Source organism: Schistocerca serialis, chromosome 1 (assembly GCF_023864345.2).
Source record: "Schistocerca serialis cubense isolate TAMUIC-IGC-003099 chromosome 1, iqSchSeri2.2, whole genome shotgun sequence".
NCBI classification, from domain to species: domain Eukaryota; kingdom Metazoa; phylum Arthropoda; class Insecta; order Orthoptera; family Acrididae; genus Schistocerca; species Schistocerca serialis.
Window position 1 is genome coordinate 415,517,465 of NC_064638.1, and position 21,384 is coordinate 415,538,848.

The 21,384-nt window shown below is 40.0% G+C and overlaps 1 protein-coding gene across 1 annotated transcript in view; it reads right to left on the minus strand.

The window, feature by feature from the left end:
* LOC126475848 (uncharacterized) overlaps positions 1–21,384 on the minus strand; it is a 364,609-nt gene that overhangs the window by 144,218 nt on the left and 199,007 nt on the right. The window contains exon 5 of the mRNA XM_050103500.1: positions 4,154–4,231. Within this exon, the coding sequence (XP_049959457.1) occupies positions 4,154–4,231 (78 nt within the window). The remainder of the gene's footprint in view (positions 1–4,153; positions 4,232–21,384) is intronic.

Consider the following 21,384-nt stretch of genomic DNA (forward strand, 5'->3'; position numbering starts at 1 on the left):
ACCTTATCGATTTTCTTCCAGCAACGGAACTAGACAACTTTCGTAAAGAATGATGAAAGCTCCCGCAAAGACAGCAGGCAAAGCAGCGTCAAGCCCATGTTTGCTGCTATGTGTAACTGAAATTCTGTTGGCCCATACCTAAACAGCGATCGCTGTTCTTCCGAAGCTGTTAATATGCTTCTCACAGCTGTGGAGACGCTACACTCACAGTACATATCATCTTACATTTGTTCAAGAGCTCTTACATATACAGGTTCTCGACAGTAAACAACAATTATTGTTGCGGACACACGCTGAAAGCAACAATCAAAAGTACTGAGCTGTTTAGAATTTGATCAAAGTGCAGTGTTCTATAGGCAGCTACATTGTTATGGAAAGTATATTTGGCAAAATGTAGTTATTATAAAAGAAACAACTAGTCTTGAATTTTTTGTTTATGAAGAGTCAAATCGCCTTTCTTTCGGCTGACTCGCGAGAGTCAAGAGAAATTAAAACTGAGAACGGGTGGACAGAAACTATAAAGTATGAGTAAGAGAATTTCGTAACTGCTGATCCTGAAAGATGGATAAACCTTCAGAAAAATGCCACCGCTATTAACTGTGAAATCATAAAATGTGCTGACAGAACCAAAGCAGCTGCAAAAAAGAGTTTCCCAAGAAACTGCTGCCATGCCTATGCGAAGTTGTGAAAGATAGAAGAGAGGAAATAAGGAGTTAAAAGTCTTGACGACGTTGTGCTCATTGTGTATGGAGCACTAGCTCAATTGGAGAAGTATGTGGGAAGCAATCGACAACTGACATACTGAAGGAATAATCTCATTTCCTTGAAGTGATTTTGACTGCCTCGTGGAGTTGTGATGGGACCGCTCTTGTTCTCTGTGCACAGGATGAGCACCAACCTGCGACTGTTTGTTGATGACTCTGTAGTACAAGGGAATGTGTCTTCGTTGGGTAATTGTAGAAGGATACAAAATGACAGACAGAATTTCTGTAGCTCTACATGCAGAAACATGTAAGTTAATCCAGATGAGTGTGGAAAACAATCCTGTATGTTCGAATACAGTTTAAGCGATGTGCTGCTAGTCATCGTCGCGTTGAAAAAATAACGGCGTAAAGTTGCAGAGCGAAGTGAAATGGAACGAGCACGTACGGTTGCTTGTAGGGAAGGCGAATGGACGACTTCAGTCTATTAGGACAATTCTAGGAAAGTGAAGCTCATCCATAAAAGTAACCGTCTTTAGAATATTTGGGCGACCCATTCTTTTGTGCTGGTTCGAGTGGTTGAGATCCCCACCAGGTTGGATTAAAGGATAACAGCGAAACAATTCGGGGGCGGGCTGCCAGAATTGTTACCGGTAGCCGGCCGAGGTGGCCGAGCGGCTCTAGGTGCAACAGTCTGGAACCGCACGACCGCTACGGTCGCAGGTTCGAATCCTGCCTCGGGCAAATGGGAATCCCTGGACGGAAGACGGTGTTCTTTTCGCGAAACACTATTGAGAAAGCTTAGAGAACCGGCTTTAGCGACGGACTACAGAAATATCCTACTGCTACTAACATATGTCTTGCGTAAAGATCGCGAAGACGATGGAACTCGGGGCTCGTTCGGAAGCATACAGGTAGTTTTTCTCCTCTTCCTATTTGCGAGTTCAACAGGAAAGTAAATGACTTGCAGTTAAATCCCCTTATGGTGGCTTGCGGAGTATGTATATGCTGATGCAGAGGTAGAAATTACAGAAAGCGTATCATTACAACCGGAAATGAATTCGAACCCGTTCTTCCCACTACATTAGTCACTGAACTAGCTCTCTTGGTCGATCGACATGACAGAAAGTTGTGTCTTGTCATGGTAATAAGTAATTCTTCTAAGGATAGAAAGTTTTTTGCCTCTTAAATAGAACGAGAAAAGCTAAGAAAATTTACATCTTGGAAGAACCGAAAGGTGGCTCAGATATGAAAGAACAGGTATTGCTGTATAACATTCAGAAAGTTGAAAATTTTCGTTGAAACGGGATCCGTGAATTCTTCTCTCAATATCACCGAGAAATTGTGGTGTAGTGTTGATTCATTAATATTTTGACAGTTTTTTGATGTATCGTAGTTGTTCGGACATATATAAACAAAGACAAGTACCTGGAAACATAGGAGTTACATTTCTGATTGATTTTAATTCTGAATGCTTCAGGCATTGTTAAGATAATTCCACTGCATGAAAATCCTTACATTTACACTTCCTAGCCCTCTGCTAAGGAGACACAGTGGTCTCCTAATACGATGAGGTGTTGGAGGAAAAGTCGACAAAATTTCAGAATATGTATTTTATTGCCCCGACAAAAGAAGAGGTAAGCAAAGCACGAGTATACTTAGATCAAAACAATGATCTTTCAATTTAACATAAAGAATTAAGGCCTGCAGATCAAGAAAATTCTAAATCCTGCGAGAACTTGTGTGTTCTTGTTGAGCTAGTCTACTCCATTTCAGAGTCTCAAATGTGTTGGCGAAGATGATTGCGAGTCTATAAGCTGTAGTCAATGTCCTAAACAGAAAGTATTGCTGAGCAAACCCTCTGGGTATTAAATTTCATACTGTGTCTACATCTGCACGATTGCCCAGGAGTTCACAATTAAGTGCCTGGCACAAACACCTTCACACCGTTTCACTGTCATTCCAATCTCGAAAAGCGCACGGGAAAACGAACACTTAAATTTTTCCGTAGGAGCTCTAATTTCTCTTATTTTATTATGATGATCATTTCTCCCTACGTAGGAGGGCGCCAACAAAATATTTTTTGAATTCGGAGGAGAAAGTTAGTGATGAAATTTCATGCGGAGATCCTGCTGCAACGAAAATCGTCTGCTGCAACTTCGATAAGCCAACGTATTCACAATATGCTGTTTAAAATTAAGATAGCAGCCACAAAACATAAACATGTTCAGTCTGTTCATCACTGAAAAACTGTAATACCATAATTTGAAAATTATTTTCAAACTCCCATGTTACTTTTTATGTGCGAGTTCACACATATTTGTTCGCATACATTTATATGTTTGTCTTGTATTACGAAGAAAAATTATTTAAGTATGTAGTTTATTTTGTTGTGGTTCTAGCAATGATAGGATGGAATATTTAAGTAATGTAGTAAATGTCTAATTAGCACATATCTTAAATGGAATTAAGTGTATTTGATAACTCATTAAACATTATACAAAAAGTAAATCATATTTTTTAAGAACTGGTGTCTTGTAGTTAAAGTAGTGAAGTAATGTATGTTGTAGCATCTCTTAATTGGAGTAACTGTTTGCTTTTCAACTAAATATTTATACTATTTGGGGAAGCTTTAGAAATGAAATTATTTCCCTTACTTTTTTCTCGTGTGATAATTCAGACTTGCAGTACTGTTATTTTGAATGCTCTTGCATGTGTTAAAGTTTTTTATATAAATCATTTCTTACTGGGTATTTACAACTCTTAATGACGGTGTACGATGAAAAATGTCTCCAGTCGTCCTCGACTGATAAACTGTAATAAATCTAATGTTTTTTATTCCCGTCTTCGATCACAATATCAATTCTTTAGACGATGACCGGTTTCAATCCGTAATGACCATCCTCAGATCTTTTTTATACCATGTCCTAAAGTGTTAAGGCCATAATGCCATCGTCAAAACATATAAATATAATCAGCACAGCATTGTCACATAGATCTAAAATAAGGTGTAGAATAGGGCACATCGTGCACACAGTCATTATTGCAACAATCTTATTGTTGTTTCTTTTCTTCGCCATACTGACACTTATACCAAACTGGTAACTAAAATGAGTTCTAGGCACTGATTTCTAAGTATAGATCTCTAATAAGTACTGAAAACAAAAAGTGAATCAACAGGCAGTTACAGTCGTTCACAATACAAACTGTTACCTTCAAGAAAATACGCAAATAAATGAAATAAGCAAGTAATACATCATTTTTATAGTTGCGTATCAAGTTCAAATATAACAAACTACATGAAGCACTGCATTGATGGACTGAATAAATAGATACTTCACAACTTGCTATAAATTCCTTGTATTATTACAAATTAATATCAGCTTCATAAAACAATTAATAGAGGATAGCTATACTAACGAAAACAAGACGGTCTAAGATAATAAGGTTACCTGGCTGTAAAAGAGTCCATTGCAATATGACAATAGTTTTCGATTCGTATCTTCTTCAGCTTCGGCTACGGTAAATATCTGAAAAATTAAATTAAGCTCCAGTTAATTCCATCTACAAATACAGAATATCTCTGTTTCTAAGCTAAATACGGCTAGTTATTTAGTTAAACAATCTCGAACATACATTTTTCCAATTCCACTGTTGACAGCAACAATGAATGTAATTTTATATAAATTTACATAGACAATAATAATTTATTCAGTGTACTTGAATCTCTTGAGTACAAAATATAATGACTTTGCAACAAAATTTCGATAAATTTAACAAGCATATTTCCTTAGATATGCTTCGTCAAAAATAAAATTCGTTATCACTTAATCTCCTTATTTCATGGCACCTTGTTTCCAAGCATTTCCAGAAATATATCTGCTGGACGCTTACACATCTGTCAAGGATTGTAACCAGTTTCATCCAGTTCTCTTATGACCTTGTTAATTTTACTACTTGTTTTATTATCTTGCACGCCTTAGAAATTAAATATAACTGTCGAAAGAATTTCATAATTTTGTTTTCTAAGACTGAACTGGAGACTGTGTGGGGAAGTAATTAATCTTCAAATCACTCAATGAGTGACTGTTGCGGAGAAACGTAGCATATCGACACAGTTTCAAATGAACATCCATAGAACTATATACATACACAAAATAGCTGTGGTTTTAATAGTAATACTAAAAAAAAATCAATGTACGGTTGGTCTTAATGACGAATTCCGGGTGTTGTGACGAGTATTATTCAGTAGTCTCGGAGGCAACGGAACGCAAGGGTAATAAATTAGTAATAAATTCCTCTGAATGCGAGCAGTTGTAGTGTTATCGTTGACACCATGGCCTTTAATGTAACTAAAAGGTAGCGACAGCAGGGATGAGAACGGGGAGGATTCTTTTTTTTTTTTTTTTCGGTGATGGCCGAGGGGGGCGGGGAGAGATGGGGGAGCGGGCGGAGGGGGGCGGGTAGGAAAGAATCGGAGGCAACACCAATCTTACGCAGTATGGCGTAAATCCATATTACACCTCTCGGGTGATAATTTGTGGCTTCTTAATGTTTTGTTGATTTAAAGCTATTTGTCCCTAACATCCTCGTCATAGGTGCTAGAAGTTTTTCATGAATTTTCTACTCAATGTTCTTGATGTGATATCGGTTTACAGAAACTGACAGTTACTCCTAAGCAAGAAATAGGATTTTTGTTTTTTTTGTTTTCTTCTACTTCTATCTCAGATTTGACGATTACAGCTGTTTCACCGATAAAATTCCATCTTTGGCAACGTATCGATTATCTATGCTGGAAGATCAAAGTCCAATGAACTAGAAGAATTTCATTCTGTGTACGCTACTTTCTTTTCTGTATCTTATCGGTTCAGACGTGTTTCTGTCTTTATGCTGCTTAACAGGATTCTCGAATAATTATTTCTACTATCCCAGACAATCTAACTAATTGATTCGAAGCTTAAGCAAAGACTTCGTAACGACTACTCACGGCTCAGTGACACAGCCAAATACTCTCTTCATATTATTTTCAGTCCAGTGTCATCTGTTCACACTACCAAACAGCGTCGTCTTTCTGACGTCAACAGTTTCAACTGCCACATTCTTTAGTGTTCTGTATAATGAAAAAGCGTCGTACCACAATTTTTATTTGTCATACAGTTTTTCCCTATCTTTTGGTCCCCTCATTAAACAGATTTTTCTTGATCCACATTTCTTTCAAATAATTGCTTTCTGTTTACTGATCGAATGCTATTGAATTAATAGTAACGAGTATATTCTCTGCAGTGAGGCACTGTGACTACAGTAATCGCCTTCCCACCCTATTTACTGTCCTCTGCTAACTTATCTGGTGAGAATAGTACTGGCACCACTAAATGATTAATAAGTCATCATGTAATTTTACTAAAATACAGCATTAACCTGGCAATTAAAACATTCCATTTCTTTAGTTAACAAGTAAAACAGGTCAAGACAAGATGACTTATACTGCTGAATTACGCAACAAACGCCTGATTGTATATCTTTGTTTTCTGTATGTTTAGTATTAGGCAATAAAATCTTTTTCTGTAAAAGTGTTTAATGATAATAAATCGCAAAACGGCACAGGAGCGTCGTGTGCAAGTCTCTGCAACAACTCCGGAATGTTTTCTCACAACATGCTTGACGACACTGTGACATAACAGGAAACGCATTTGGCAGAAAAAACTGAGCGAAGTTTATGCTTTGAAAGATATTTCTTCAGGCGTACTTCATTAAATAATAACAGAAATAATTATGATGGAGCAATTTTATGTAACTGTCACTGCCCATTTAACTCTTCATGAAAGAACAATCCGTTCTTCAGTTATAAACGTTTGTGTTTGTATACTCGCAGCTCCTGATTCGTAATGGACAGATAACTGGCAATACTACAGTGATTTATGTATGCTTCCAATAACGCTGTAACGTTGCTACTTGAAATCAGAAGTCTTCGATTATAGTAAGAATTTCTCTGTGTAAGGCACTTACGTAAGCGTGTAGTCATTGAGGTGCGTAAATGTATAAAGGCGTAACTGTACTCGTTATTTTATACTTCCAGTGTGACTCCCTTCTCTCACTCGAATGCACTCCTATAGTGATTGGATAAAAACATGGGAACACCGCGAGAGATCCACGTTTGAACATAAATGCAGCTGCTAGCTAAGCCTGCAGGAGACGCTGTTGCACTTGGCCACAAAAAGCAACTGTGCAATGTCAATACGTTGTAATCGTCAGTTGCGGTCAGAACAGTTTTCTGTATAGTTGTGAATGCATTTATGTCGGAGCTAAATGAATTCATATATGGGCGAATCGTTGATACTCGGGTGGCGGGTGCTTTTGTAACCAAGACAGCCGAAGTGTTTGATGTTTCAAGAGGCACTGTATCGAAGATTTATGCCGCATACAGGGAAAGCGGAAAAACATTATCCGCTAAGTCACAACGCGAAGAAGTGAGTATTGAGTGATCATAACTGACGGTCACTGAAGAGAACTGTGACGAAACGTAAAGGACGTCACCTGCAAAAGTCGCAGCAGAACTGAATGTCGCTCTCGCGTACTCTGTCAGCACCGAAACAACGTAGCTGGGATTCGGTGATAATTTGGGCAGCCACATCGCGGTATCCCTTGGGTTCCACGGCTACTTTGCAAAGTCACATTACTGCCAAGCACGAGTTGATCATTTAGGCTGATCAGATCCACCCTATAGCATAATGTCTGTCCCCACTGGAGATGTTGTGTTCCAAGACTAGAGAACGCCTGTCCACACCGCTTGGATCGCCCAGGGCTGGTTTTGTGAGCATTAGGATGGCCCTGGACACCGCAGTCGCCTGTTCTCAAGTTTATTGAGCCCTTGTGATCTGTTTCGGGTGACCGCTATCCATCTCTATCATCGTTATCTCAACTTGCCACTATTATGCAGTAAGGGAAGTATTAGATTCCCTTGAAAACCGTAAATAATATTTTATTTGTTATGAGATGACTGGAAGCTGTTTTGAATGTCATAGGTTTTACTACACCGTATGTGTTGTGTTTGTAATGTTCCATATTTTTGTCCACACCCTGCGGAAGGCAGGTGCAGAGCTTAGTGCACAATGTGTAAGTTTAATTGCGTGTAACTATGATGTGTATGTGTTATGAAAGTTGTGAAGGTAATATCAAGGCAAAAGATCAGGTCTGCATTTATATAAGCTGTAAAATACGCACAATAACTGTTGGGCCTATACACGTACACTACTCGAGAGCATTAATAGTGATAACAGAGGAAACTATTTACGGTCAAATATATTCTAACGAGTGTCAAGGCGGACAGCTGTCAGTTAGCAGCCACTGTTTGTACCCATCAACAAACTACCATCGTGCCCGAGTGAATTAGTAGATGGGCTGATAAGACAGCAACAAAAACGTAATTCATTATTTAATGAAGATTCAGTATCATCACTAGTGGCTACGGAAACTAGTTCCATATTCCTGTCTATTGATGTAAGACTTCCTTTATTTAGAATACAGGCTGACTATCGTATTATTTAATCTACAAACCAGGTTTTAATCAGTTGATGTCATGATACACAGTAGAATACAACTAAGTGTAGAATATACACGTTGTCTTTGAGACGTCTTTAAAAACACATACGTTTAAGTGTTATTTGTGTGTCCACACAGTAGCATTCTCGCTTCCCACGCTCGGGTTCCCGGGTTCGATTCCCGGCGGGGTCAGGGATTTTCTCTGCCTCGTGATGGCTGGGTGTTGTGTGTTGTCCTTAGCTTAGTTAGGTTTAAGTAGTTCTTAGTTCTAGGGGTCTGATGACCATAGATGTTAAGTCCCATAGTGCTCAGAGCCATTTGAACCATGTGTGTCCACACATGTTTAGACTCGCGGTTACACGTTATTTTTCCAAAGTTGTCATAACAACTGCATTTAAAAACGTAGATATTTACTAACTGCTGACTGTATTGCATTTTCATTTGCGATGCACAAAGCGAAATCTCATCTTCATTCACCGGAACTTCTGCACTAAATTCAAAGTACGCAGCCGTGCTGAAGTAGTAATGTGTAGAATGAACGAGTTGGCAAATCTGAATTTTTATTTCTGACTTAAGAATAAACGATATCTGTTAGCTGACGGTGCGTAAATAAAGATTCTTGTTTAGAACTGACACAAATTAAGTCGTGGTGTCTGTAATTTATACAAGGTTATGGCCTTGTTATACAGCATTAGGCTTCGTTATATGGCATTCTGGAATTCGTCTCGAATGATCTATATCGCTACAGCTGAATACAATTCCAGTGTCTCAGTAACTGCGTCACCAGGCGTGGTATGTGTCCATAAATCACTATCTAACTTTGATTTTCGTTACCGAGCGCAAAGTAAATTGATAAAACAGGAGACAGCGCGTAACAATTTTTTAATAAGAAATAAATCAGAGATTTGTGAATACAACATCTTTGGCACAATTTAATTCTTAAACGCTGAGGTTTTACGATTTCGTCTCCTACCCATGTCCTGTCGCATTTTGTAATTGATGACGGTATCGAGTGAACTTGTCAGCAGACAACCTAATAAGGCGATACACTATAGCCTACATTCGTTTCATAATATGTTGCGTTAGATATCAGGACAATACATTTTTCGAACGCACACTTTTCATTTCTGTTTTGATGCCGGTCACAAACCCACCTTGCATGCAACGTACTAAATGTTCTTTACGAATAGCAAAACAAAATAAAGTTAATTACTGCAACCGTTAAACAATAGCAGCTGAGAACGTTATTTCGTTGAGGCGCGTCTCTCCTCAGGTGAAGTTGAAAAGAGCGCCGCAGCGGCAATCCGGCGCTCCTCTCCAGCAGACAGCGCGCCACAGCACCGAGTTCGAAAGGCTACCGCTAGATGGCAAGGGCAGCAACAATCCGAGAGTAAGGTCCGAGAATGACACCGCATCGCGTGCGTTTCCAAAGAATTCGTAAGGAAGTGCTGTTTTCCTACAGCTTCAGGTCTGAGTAGCACTTCTATCGGAAGTTATTTCGCGAAACTATCATTTGTCTTTACTTAAGTTGTAAACAAATGCTAGACATATTTACCACGTAATGTATTTATCTTTTAAAGTTGTAAGGATTTTGTAAGCGTTCATAATGCACTTGCCAAATTTCTGGGATAGAACACCTATCTGACGTTCAGAAACGCACCAATAACGTCTTTGAACAATCAGTAACGAAATTCTTAATTTTCTAGCAATCGCGTCCTTTGTTTTAAACAAAGAGAAATCTATGTAAAGAAAAATATACCGGTACAGGAAAATAAACAAATTATCTTCCATTCGAGAGTCCAAAACACCAAAATATTGGAACTGATAGTTGACCCTAAATAACGAAATGTGTGAGGTCATCCACATGAGTGCTAAAAGGAACTCGTTAAACTTCGGGTATACGATAAATCAGTGCCGGCCGGGGTGGCCGACCGGTTCTAGGCGCTACAGTCTGGAACCGCGCGACCGCTACGGTCGCAGGTTCGAATCCTGCCTCGGGCACGGATGTGTGTGATGTCCTTAGGTTAGTTAGGTTAAGTTGTTCTAAGTTCTAGGGGACTGATGACCTCTGAAGTTAAGTCCCCTAGTGTTCAGAGCCATTTGAACCATTTTTGATAAATCAGTCAAATCTAAAGGCCGTATTTTCAACTAAATACCTAGGATTTACAATTACGAACAACTTCACTTGGAAAGAACACACAGTAAATCTTGTCGGGTAGGCTAACGAAAGACTGCGCTTTATTGACAGGACACTTAGAAAATGTAACAGCTCTACTAAGGAGACTGCTTACACTGCACTTGTCCGTCCTTTTTAGAACATTGCTGGTGGGATACTTACCAGATAGGATTGACGGAGTACACCGAAAAAGTTCAGAGAAGGGCAGCACGTTTTGTATTATCGCGAAATATGTGACACAGTGTCACTGAAATGATACAGGATTTGGGCTGGACATCATTAAAACAAAGGCGTTTTTCGTTGCGACGGAATCTTCTCACGAAATTCCAATCACCAACTATCTCCTCCGAATGCGAAAATATTTTGCCGACACCGACCTAGGGAGAAACGATCACCACGATAAAATAAGGGAAATCAGAGCTCGTACGGAAAGATATAGGTGTTCATTTTTTCCGCGCGCTATACGAGATTCGAATAATAGGCAGTTGTGAAGGTGGTTCGATAAACCCTCCGCCAGGCACTTAAATGTGATTTGCAAAGTATACATGTAGATGTAGATGTGGATGTAAATATAGATGTAGATGAATCATTAGACAAGCGAGACATAATTGATGTGCTAGTCTGCATATTAAGTATCGTAACATTATAATCAAATTGTAAGCTTACGTAGTTTTACATAGAATTCAAACGTTGTCCACCCAACCACTAGTCTTTATTAAAGTGAACACGTCCAGCAAGTAGCCACATTCCCCTGTTGATCATAAATCCCCTTGCGAAGCATTTCTTCCCTTTCACTTTTCAGTGAATAACGAGAAGTCCAAAAAGACGCATTAAAACAAAGTTTGGCTCAGGAGATAAGCCAATCTATTGTTTTAGCCTCCTGAAGGCATTATGAGAACCACAAAAAACGTAAAACGTGCTCATCCGTCGAATATGTGACGGCTCCTTCTAAATAATTCTTTCTACTTGTGTGCGCGATTCTACCTCCTGAAGTACATAAATAAATTATGTTTCATGATGGATCGCAAAGTATGTCTAATCCTACTACTATAGCGAGACTATTGCTATAGGTCTGTTTCAGTAGTAGAAATTTCATTAAGTAAAGCACCGACATAGCAAGTAGTCAGTTTCAGCGCGGGCATACTTATTCTGCTGAGGAGAAAGCAACACACTTTATCATAGGGGTGAGTGTAGTGTCTAAAGACTAGTGTACCTAGGTACACGTGACGTTTTACGTTGAGTACTTCAGTCTAGTGATTGATTTTAGAATCATACGAAGGAATTCGCACTAGAGATCGCCACTGTTAGTTTTCGCTCCTTTCTAAAGTTTTTATTGTTGTTAGAAATTAGGTTGCATTTTGCGCAGCATTTGTAAATACAGAACTCAAAAAAAATTTTGCATCACCACGGATCCCATAACTCCTGAAGATAGGCGTTGACTGTGGATATTGTATGGCAGACACAGTCCCTTTGACTGTTCAGAGTTGTCACTAAACCCGCCCAAAGAAGTAAGCAACCATGTATGAGCAGCGCCTATTAGACGGAGGGGGTCCGACAGCCTATCAGTTCCAGACATTCCACTAGAAAGAAGGTACACTGTTCGAGTTGTCGCTATTTCAACCATGCCTAGACGGTCAATACCGCGGTTCGATCGCGTCCGCATTGTTACTTTGTGCCAGGAAGGGCTCTCAACGGGGGAAGTGTCCAGGCGTCTCGGAGTGAACCAAAGGGATGTTGTTCGGACATGTACGGGATTCAGAGAGACAGGAACTATCGATGGCTTGCCTCACTCAGGACGCCCAAGGGCTACTACTGCAGTGGATGACCGCTACCTACGGATTATGGCTCGGAGGAACCCTGACAGCAACGCCACAACGCTGTAGAAAACTATTAATCGTAGAGAGTATTTCACCGCAACGGTTTCTTTTAACTGTCGATTTTCTCGACAACGGCTGAGAAGTGCATCTTGGTGCTTTGCCACGTTACACCTCTGGCCATGAGCTTTTATTATGCGCAGTATGAATCGAATCTGAATTTCACAATTGGCGGCCTCCCCTTGTTAGTTTGGGATGCTCGGGTGCGACACCGATAGGCTCAACCGCTGCACGTGCGGCGGGTTACGTCATCGGATGACGTCACATATTCAACATTTGCCATCTAATTTTTGGGTATTTCCCGACATTTGCGGCCCCCTTGTGTCTTATTTTAAATTGCCTGTCTCAGTGTCGTGTACATCGCTTCGGTGGTTTTAAACGTTAACAAGAATCACCCTGATTATTGCAATTGCAGGACAGACGCCAATCGTGGTGCCGTATTTATTGAACTAAAGAATTCCATGGTATCTAGTTCGGTTATTGCGGATTCAGAATGTTAAAGAATGAAGTTGAAGATAAACACCAACGGTAGTTCATACATGGTAATGGGGTGCATGTACTGGCCACCTACGTCAGTAGCTACAGTGGCAGGGCGCTTCAGAGAGTACTTGAAGAATATCGTGCATAATTCCTGAAGGGGCTATTGCAATAGGGAGAGACTTCAATTCGCAAGCTACAGACTTAGCAACCGTAGGGCTTACGAGGCGCTGTCCATTGTTGTTAACACCTGTGAGTCACCTCGGAATTTTGTTCCTCTTGGACCTGTTTCCCATTTTCCTGCTCAGTCAGAACAAGTGCTACAGACAGGAATTCGTGCTGACATTATTCTGAACGCCGTGTCCAAAATTACTTCGATCAAATAGAGATTCAACCGCAGAGGATAGCGTCTTACTTGTTAGACCTCATAGCAACAAACAGGCCTGAACTTCTCTAAACTGTTAAGGGACCTGCCCAGTGGTTTTTATTAGTTTTTTGAAATTTAATAATTCAAAAACTTTAATAGATATTGAAATTAAAACTAAACCAAATGGTTATTATGTTGTGACCTCTATGTGAACAAAATTTTAAAACTATGGAATACATAGTGGGGCGAATATTGATTTTATCACATGTACTGAATTGCGTTTAATTTTTAATTTAGCTACGTTATACTTCTGCTCTATTCAGAATAAAAGGTCAAACAAATTTTATTCTATTAATTATTAAGTTGTTGAAACATTAAACCAGGAATTTTTATCAATTTGTTGTTTTATGTATTTTTTAAAAAAAGGTTATTTTGGAAGTAAATTTTTTCTCCAAATAATTTAAGAACAGGTAACATGCTCCAGATTAAAATATTTTATACATTGTAGACTAATGTGGTTCACTGTGTAGGCAAGCAATTTTTGTTTTTATAGCTTTAATATTGGATGAAATAATAATATCTAAGTATGCAAAAACATTGATTACGGGAAACTGAAACTAAAGATTTGCATGTCATTTTCTTCTCAGTAATAACATATCAAAACAGTCTAGGTCCATAATCTTGTTGAGTCTGAGTGACTTTTCGTCTTCTTTAGTTTTCTTTCCTTTCTTTGTTATTCTGGCCTCCTTTGTCATGCTTTCAACAGCTTCTTCAAACTTAAGCGACACTTTACTTGTCCACTCGTACAACCCATTTTTCCTGTTGTCCCCCATTTTGTTGCCTTGGCTGCTCCTGGTGTTTATTCTGCTTGTTACTCTATCATTAAAACATAGGGCGTCCATCACACCAACCTGAAAAGTAGACGTCTGTCTTTGGCAAGGATTCGAAAATGCAACTATTTAAGCTTTCTTTCGGATTCTGTGTTTTTCCATGTAAACATTTTTCCAGAAGTTTAGAATCTGAAAGCCCTCCATATACTGGCTCTAGTTGTACAATAACAGTTTCTGACAAGGGATGTGCATGTGTATATTTTGGTCCATTTACTTCACAGCATACTTTCACCATGAAGTGTTTCCTTTCGAGCAGAGGCCATGATGTGTATGTTCATCAGTGGAACACAGTTTCACATCTGAGAAATACAGTCGCCCAAATTGCTTTTTTGATCTCACTCACATTCTCACTGTTTCTCCTGATGGCTAGACCATAATATTCTGTTAGGTTTTTTTATTTATGATATGGTGAGTCTTCCTTGTCCACCAATTGCTTTGCTATCAGAGGTTTTTTTCCTGCCATGTCTCCTAGGTCTTGCCCCCATTCTGTTCTGCACATGTCCTATACATTCAATTTTAAATTAAAATTAAATAATGAGACATTATACACAGGAGCTCCTGTTTGACAGTAGTGTGACAGCTAAACATTCAAGTGCCACATCTGCCTTGGAAAGGCATTTAAACAAGAACATGATGACTTAAATACATAAAAGAATATATTTTTAGAATGAGAAAGACTCACAAAATTTTGTTAAATAAAAAAAAAATCTATTTTTTGTTCCCTCATACGTCCAGGTCCCCTTAACGTAGAGGAGGGCGTCAGTGTTCATAAGGCTGTAATGACATCGATGACTAAGTGTGTTACAAGAAATGTTAAGAAAGACGGGCAAATATAATTGATTAGCAAGAGTGACAGGATACAAATTGCAGAGTATCTAGGTAGTCGACATCAAACATTCGATTCTGACAACTAAGATATGAAGCAAAAATGGACAAAATTCAAAATCATTGTTAGAAAACTTGTGTGTAAACAAAGAGAGCTTCGTTACAGTCACAAAAGAAGTCAAAACCTAGCTTTCTAACAAGTGCTGGACAAACTGAAATCAGCATATGGAGAGCAATGAGAAAAGCGTTCAATGAACTTCAAATAAAAATTTTGCTGACCAGTCTGACTAAAAGCTCTAAGGCGCTTCGGTCCTACGTCAAAATCAGTAATCGGATCTAAATCATCTATTCAACCGGTCACTGATCATAGTGGCACAAAAACGGAAGATGACAGAGAGAAAGCCGAAATACTGAATTCGGTCTTCCAAAACTGTTTCACCGTGAAAGATCGTAATACAGTCCTTCCTTTCAACCATCGCGCGATCGTCCAAATGACAGATATTGAGCCAAGTTATCGTGGAATAGATAGGAGCTGTAACCGTATCCTGTAGAAAAGGCACCTGGAACAAATGATGAGACACATGTAAAATTCTACAGAGATAGTGCGAAAGTCCTTGTTCCCCTTCTAGTAGTAGTTTATTGGTGGTCGCTGGAGCAGTGAAGGGTACGAAAAAAATAGAGGCGTCTGGAAGATGCATATAATTATAGGCCTATATCGCTGCCGTCAATGTTGTAGAACTATGGAAAATGTTTTACACTCACGTATTATGACATTTTTGGATAATGAAAAAACTCCCTTACAAATATCAACAATAATTATGCAAACAAAGATCTTGTGAAACTCAGCTCGTTCTGTTAGTCCAAGAGATCCTGAGTGCCGTAGACAACGGTGCTCTTATTCATGCCGTGATTCTTGACTTCAGGAAAGAATTGGACACCGTCGAGCACTGCCGTTTGGTGAAAAAAAAAAAAAAAAAAAAGCAACCTGCGAACCGAAGAGAGAACTCAACGCGTCGCTTTTAACGGAACGAAGAAGTGTTGCAGGACCGTTCATGATTACAATATATATAAATGATCTAATGGGTAACTTCGAAAGCTCCGTCACAAATATTACGTTTGTCTATAATATAATAGCAATGCCAGAAGACAGCAACAATTTGCAGAAGGACCTCCAGAGGATTGATGAATGATGCAGGGACTCGCATTTGATCCTGAACGTAAATTAATATAATATTTGTGCATAAATATACGAAGAAATCAACTACCGCACACTTACACAGTTAATGCCGAACTGCTGGAAGAAGTAACTACCGTAAAATATCTAGGAGAGTCTATCAGGAGTGATCTTAAGCATAATGACCATATAAAACAAATAGTAGGAAAAGTTGACGTCAGACTGGGATTCATGAGAAGAATCTTAAGGAAAGAAGTGACTTAAAAAGGCCCTTGTTAGACCGATTCTTGAGTACTGTTCATCAATGTGGGATGCTTACCAGGTAACACTGATGGAAGAGATAGAGAAGATCCAACGAAGAGCGCACGTTTCGGTACAGGTGGCCGTCTCTAAAGACATCGATGTCGACGGAACGCTAAACCCTAATCTTCCTTCTTTTTTTCCATCACAAGATCGTTTAGTCACCGTGAGAGCGTTACAGAGATGCTCAACAAACTCCAGTGGCAGAAGCTACAAGAGAGGCGTGTTGCATCACGGAGAGACTTACTGTTGAAATATCGAGAAAATAAGTTCCGGGAAAAGTCAGACAACATATAACTTCCTCTGGCATACGTCTCACTAAATGGTCATAACGAGAAAATACGAGAGATTAGAGATAATATAGAGGTTTACTGACAATCAATCAATCCACGCGCCATTCGCGAGTGTAACAAGGAAGGGCGAATCAGACAGCATGGAACATTTTTTTGAAGGGCGAATCAGGCAGTGGTCAGGGACACTCTCCGCCACACATCTTAACGTGACTTGCGAAGTATAGATGCAGATGTGCAACTCGACATTTCGCACCTTAACCACTGCTAGAGATGGAAAAACTTTGAAATGATATGGAATGAAACCCCAGCAGTATATGTTTATTGATTTGTCTCTTTTCCATGGCAGCATGCATTTTGAGAGCGAAAAAGGTAACACTGTTTGGTGTTTCGTCACGTTGCTCACGAGTAAAGGATTCGATTAACTACAGCTATTAAACAAGAAAATTAACTTGCAAATGGTGATTTTTGTGGCGTAATACTGAAGTAAAATGGTCTGCGGTATTTTTCACAAAATTTCAATGGATCTATGACTGATAATGGAAAACGACATCCGACAAACTCACTCTCCAAACAGAAGGTGAAATTAAACGGCAAGAAACACGACAAATTATTGCTGGAAAATATGCTTTGTGTGCCCGGTGTCACGAATTATGGTTCGTTTCAACCTATGATGATGGTAGTTACCTACGACGAGAAAGTAAAATTTGATTGCGATGTAGATAAGTGGTGATATGATGCGCGGCGAAAAAGGAAAAAAGAAGAATAGTGATGGCAAATGAGCCGCTTTTTAAAATGAAGTTTTTCTGTACATTCTTTAAAAGCAGTTAGGGGAAAGATTTATGGAATGTTTCGTCTTATCTAGTCCGAACAAACGTGTTATCTACGAAAGAAAAAAAAGATGCACTAATTCATACACTCGGATCTGATGACAAATTGAGCGCTAGGAATAGCCTCTGACAATCACTATTAATTTCTGATCCGGAGGAGTTCAGATGAAATGAATATAAGCTGCATCAGAAGGGAAGGTGGACAAAGTGGTCAAGGAGCTAAGAGGTGTCAGTTTCTGCTCTGGAAGAGAATGAGTAGTAAATAATATGAACTAGCGGAGAAAAACTAATAGCAACAATGAATAAAATGACTGCAATCATGTATCCATCTTGTCAACAAATCAGAGCACTTCTGCTGCTATATGTATCTTTTGCTTATATTAAGGCTGTAGACGAAGTTAGTAAAAATACGAGAGCAACATGCATGCGTACAGCAGAAGACATAATGCATACAAAAGTGCGTAAGAGGCACATATCCAGGAAGGAATACATATGGCTGCTGACGATATGTGGGGAACCTGGAATTCAGCTTTTCAATACCAGTCCTAAAACTATCATCCCATTACTGAATTTGGTTCTTATCAGCGAAATAACAACTACGGAGGAGACAGGCAGAGGGGTTCCAAGTTCCGAAGACATATCGAAAACCTTTATCGAAACTTCTGCACTGAAAAAGAGTGTCCCAGTAAAGGACATCTAGTGCGCGTTTTTTGCGTTTCTGTTGGTGTGCATCAAGGTGTAATGCCAATCATTTCCTTGGGATGTGCTGGGCGGTGCCTGTCTATAGTTGTATTTCTGGGACTTTTTCCAACATTTGATTGCCTGCCCGAGCGGCCAGAGCGGGCTGTTTGAGGTCAGCTGCCGCGCGGGATTAGCCGAGCGGTCCAAGGCGCTGCAGTCATGGACTGTGCGGCTGGTCCCGGCGGAGGTTCGAGTCCTCCCTCGGCCATGGGTGTGTGTGTTTGTCCTTAGAATAATTTAGGTTAAGTTGTGTGTAAGCTTAGGGACTGATGACCTTAGCAGTTAAGTCCCATAAGATTTCACACACATTTGAACTTTTTTTTTTGAGATCAGCTCATTCACCGGAAAGAACACATCCCTGTGAGCTATTAGCGGGGCAGAGGAAGCCCCGCAAGGGACTTGACGATCCGGTGTTTGCCTTTCAACCAAGACAAAGCTCCTAAAAACCTTGGTCTAAAAGGTACGGTTGAGAGCACGTTAATTTATGTCTGAGACGAAGCTGTCGATTGTCCAGATCAAAAATTAAATTTGTGTGCATGAGTGTGAGGTTTTTTTATATCTTCTATTCCCTAATCCTGAGAGTTTTATTCACTGTTGCAGAACTTTTTTTTCCAGTCAAATATCCCGATTGCCTGGGAGGGGATGGAGGGACTCCCAATTGGGAATAACTGTTGGTTACCGAGGACCGTGTATTGGAACAACGGTGTGCTGAACGTCAGCATTTACTTCATTTGGAGACTAATAATTATTGATGCTAGGTGGCGTATGGTTTTAGATGGGTGAGTACGTGTGACTATTGCAAGCCATTACTGTTTATTTTCTCTCGGACAACAGGTCAGGTGTTGAACTGTGGTCATGTGGACGCAAAACGGTTAGTACAGTTAGAGATGCAATTACAACCTTGCAGAAAACATTAGGTCGTAAAGTTTGTGACGTGTCTGTGGGAAGACTGTTCGATGCAGAGAAAGAACAACTAGGACACCGAAGTGTCTACATATTAAGACACTACATATAAAAATGTCTGCACTTATACCTGTTTACCCTGTACCAAAGTCTTTAATAGAACTGTCTAGTGTTAATAGACCACAGCATGTAGAACGACTTCTGTTAGAGACAAAATGTTCGCCGGCCGAGCGGTTCTAGGCGCTACAGTCTGGAACCCCGCGACCCCTACGGTCGCAGGTTCGAATCCTGCCTCGGGCATGGATGTGTGTGTTGTTCTTAGACTAGTTAGGTTTAAGTGGTTCTAAAGGACTGATAACCTCAGATGTTAAGTCCCATAGTGCTCAGGGTCATTTGAACCATTTTTGTACAATATGTTCGTTGGCGCTTTCTAGCAACGTTAGCCGTCGTTGAGCATTGCTGAGCATTAGTTGTCGAGATATCACCAAAACAGCACTGTCCTCTAATTAGGTGTGTGGCATACTAATACCTCGAAAAATTAATTGAGTGATTTTCAGCAAGAACGAATGTTCCTAAGAGGAGAAAGATGTTTTAGAAGCGAATGAGAAACTCCAGTTTTGCTCGGCCTACTGCCTTTCATTCGGAATGGATGACTGGGTGATGGCCAACACACACTGCATACGACTGCAACAGAACGCGTACGGTCTGTCGTCTCTCAGGGGCATAACCAGTCTTACATGACGCGTAGAATCGCCGAGAAACGTTGGCGAATATTTTGTCCCTAACAAACGTTGTTCCCTGTGACGTGATTTGTCACCCCTAGATGAATGGACAGTGTCCTGAAAGGAGGATATAAGATGAACATCAACAAAAGCAAAACGAGGATAATGGAATGTAGTCGAATTAAATCGGGTGATGCTGCGGGAATTAGATTAGGAAATGAGACGCTTAAAGTAGTAAAGGAGTTTTGCTATTTGGGGAACAAAATAACTCACGATGGTCGAACTAGAGAGGATATAAAATGTAGACTGGCAATGGCAAGGAAAGCGTTTCTGAAGAAGAGAAATTTGTTAACATCGAGTATAGATTAAAGTGTCAGGAAGTCGTTTCTGAAACTATTTGTTTGGAGTGTAGCCATCTATGGAAGTGAAAGGTGGACGATAAATAGTTTGGGCAACAAGAGAATAGAAGCTTTCGAGATGTGGTGCTACAGAACAGTACTGAAGACTGGGTGGGTAGATCACATAACTAATGAGGAGGTAGTGAATAGAATTGGGGAGAAGAGGAGTTTGTGGCACAAATTGACCAGAAGAAGGGATCGGTTGGTAGGACATATTCCGAGGCATCAAGGGATCACAAATTTAGTATTGGAGGGCAGCATCGTAGAGGGAGACCAAGAGATGAGTACACTAAACAGATTCAGAAGGATGTAGGTTGCAGTACATACTGGGAGATGAAGAAGCTTGCACAGGATAGAGTAGCATGGAGAGCTGCATCAAACCAGTCTCAGGACTGAAGACAACAACAACAGCATGAGACGCTTGAAGTAGTAAATGTGTTTTGCTATTTGGGGAGCAGAGTAACTCACGATGGTGGAAGTAGAGTGGATATAAAACGTAGACTGGTAATGGTAAGGAAAGCTTTTCTGAAGAAGAGAAAATTGTTAACATCGAGTATTGATTTAAGCGTCAGGAAGTCGTTTCTGAAAGTATATGTTTGGAGTGTAGCCATGTATGGAAGTGAAACGTGGACGATAAATAGTTTGGACAACAAGAGAATAGAAGCTTTCGAGATGTGGTGCTACAGAAGAATACTGAAGATTAGGTGGGTGGATCAGACAACTAATGAGAAGGTAGTGAGTAGAATTGGGGAGAAGAGGAGTTTGTGGCACAAATTGACCAGAAGAAGGGATCGGTTGGTAGGACATATTCTGAGGCATCAAGGGATCACAAATTTAGTATTGGGGGCAGCATCGTAGAGGGAGACCAAGAGATGAATACACTAAACAGATTCAGAAGGATGTGCGTTGCAGTAGGTTCTGGGAGATGAAGAAGCGTGCACAGGATAGAGTAGCAAGGAGCGCTGCCTCAAACCAGTCTCTGGACTGAAGACCAAGACAACAGACGTTTACTGAAAAGACTGAAATACGCTGCGTATGTGTGCGTGCGAAGGGTGGGGGGTTATATAACGCGAGTTAATCAGGAATGCAGCAAGTTTCTTAGTGGCGGTGTCGCATTCAGTAAGGTGGAAGGAGGGCGGCCGGCAATCCGCAGCAAAGACGAGGCGGCGCTGCGTCA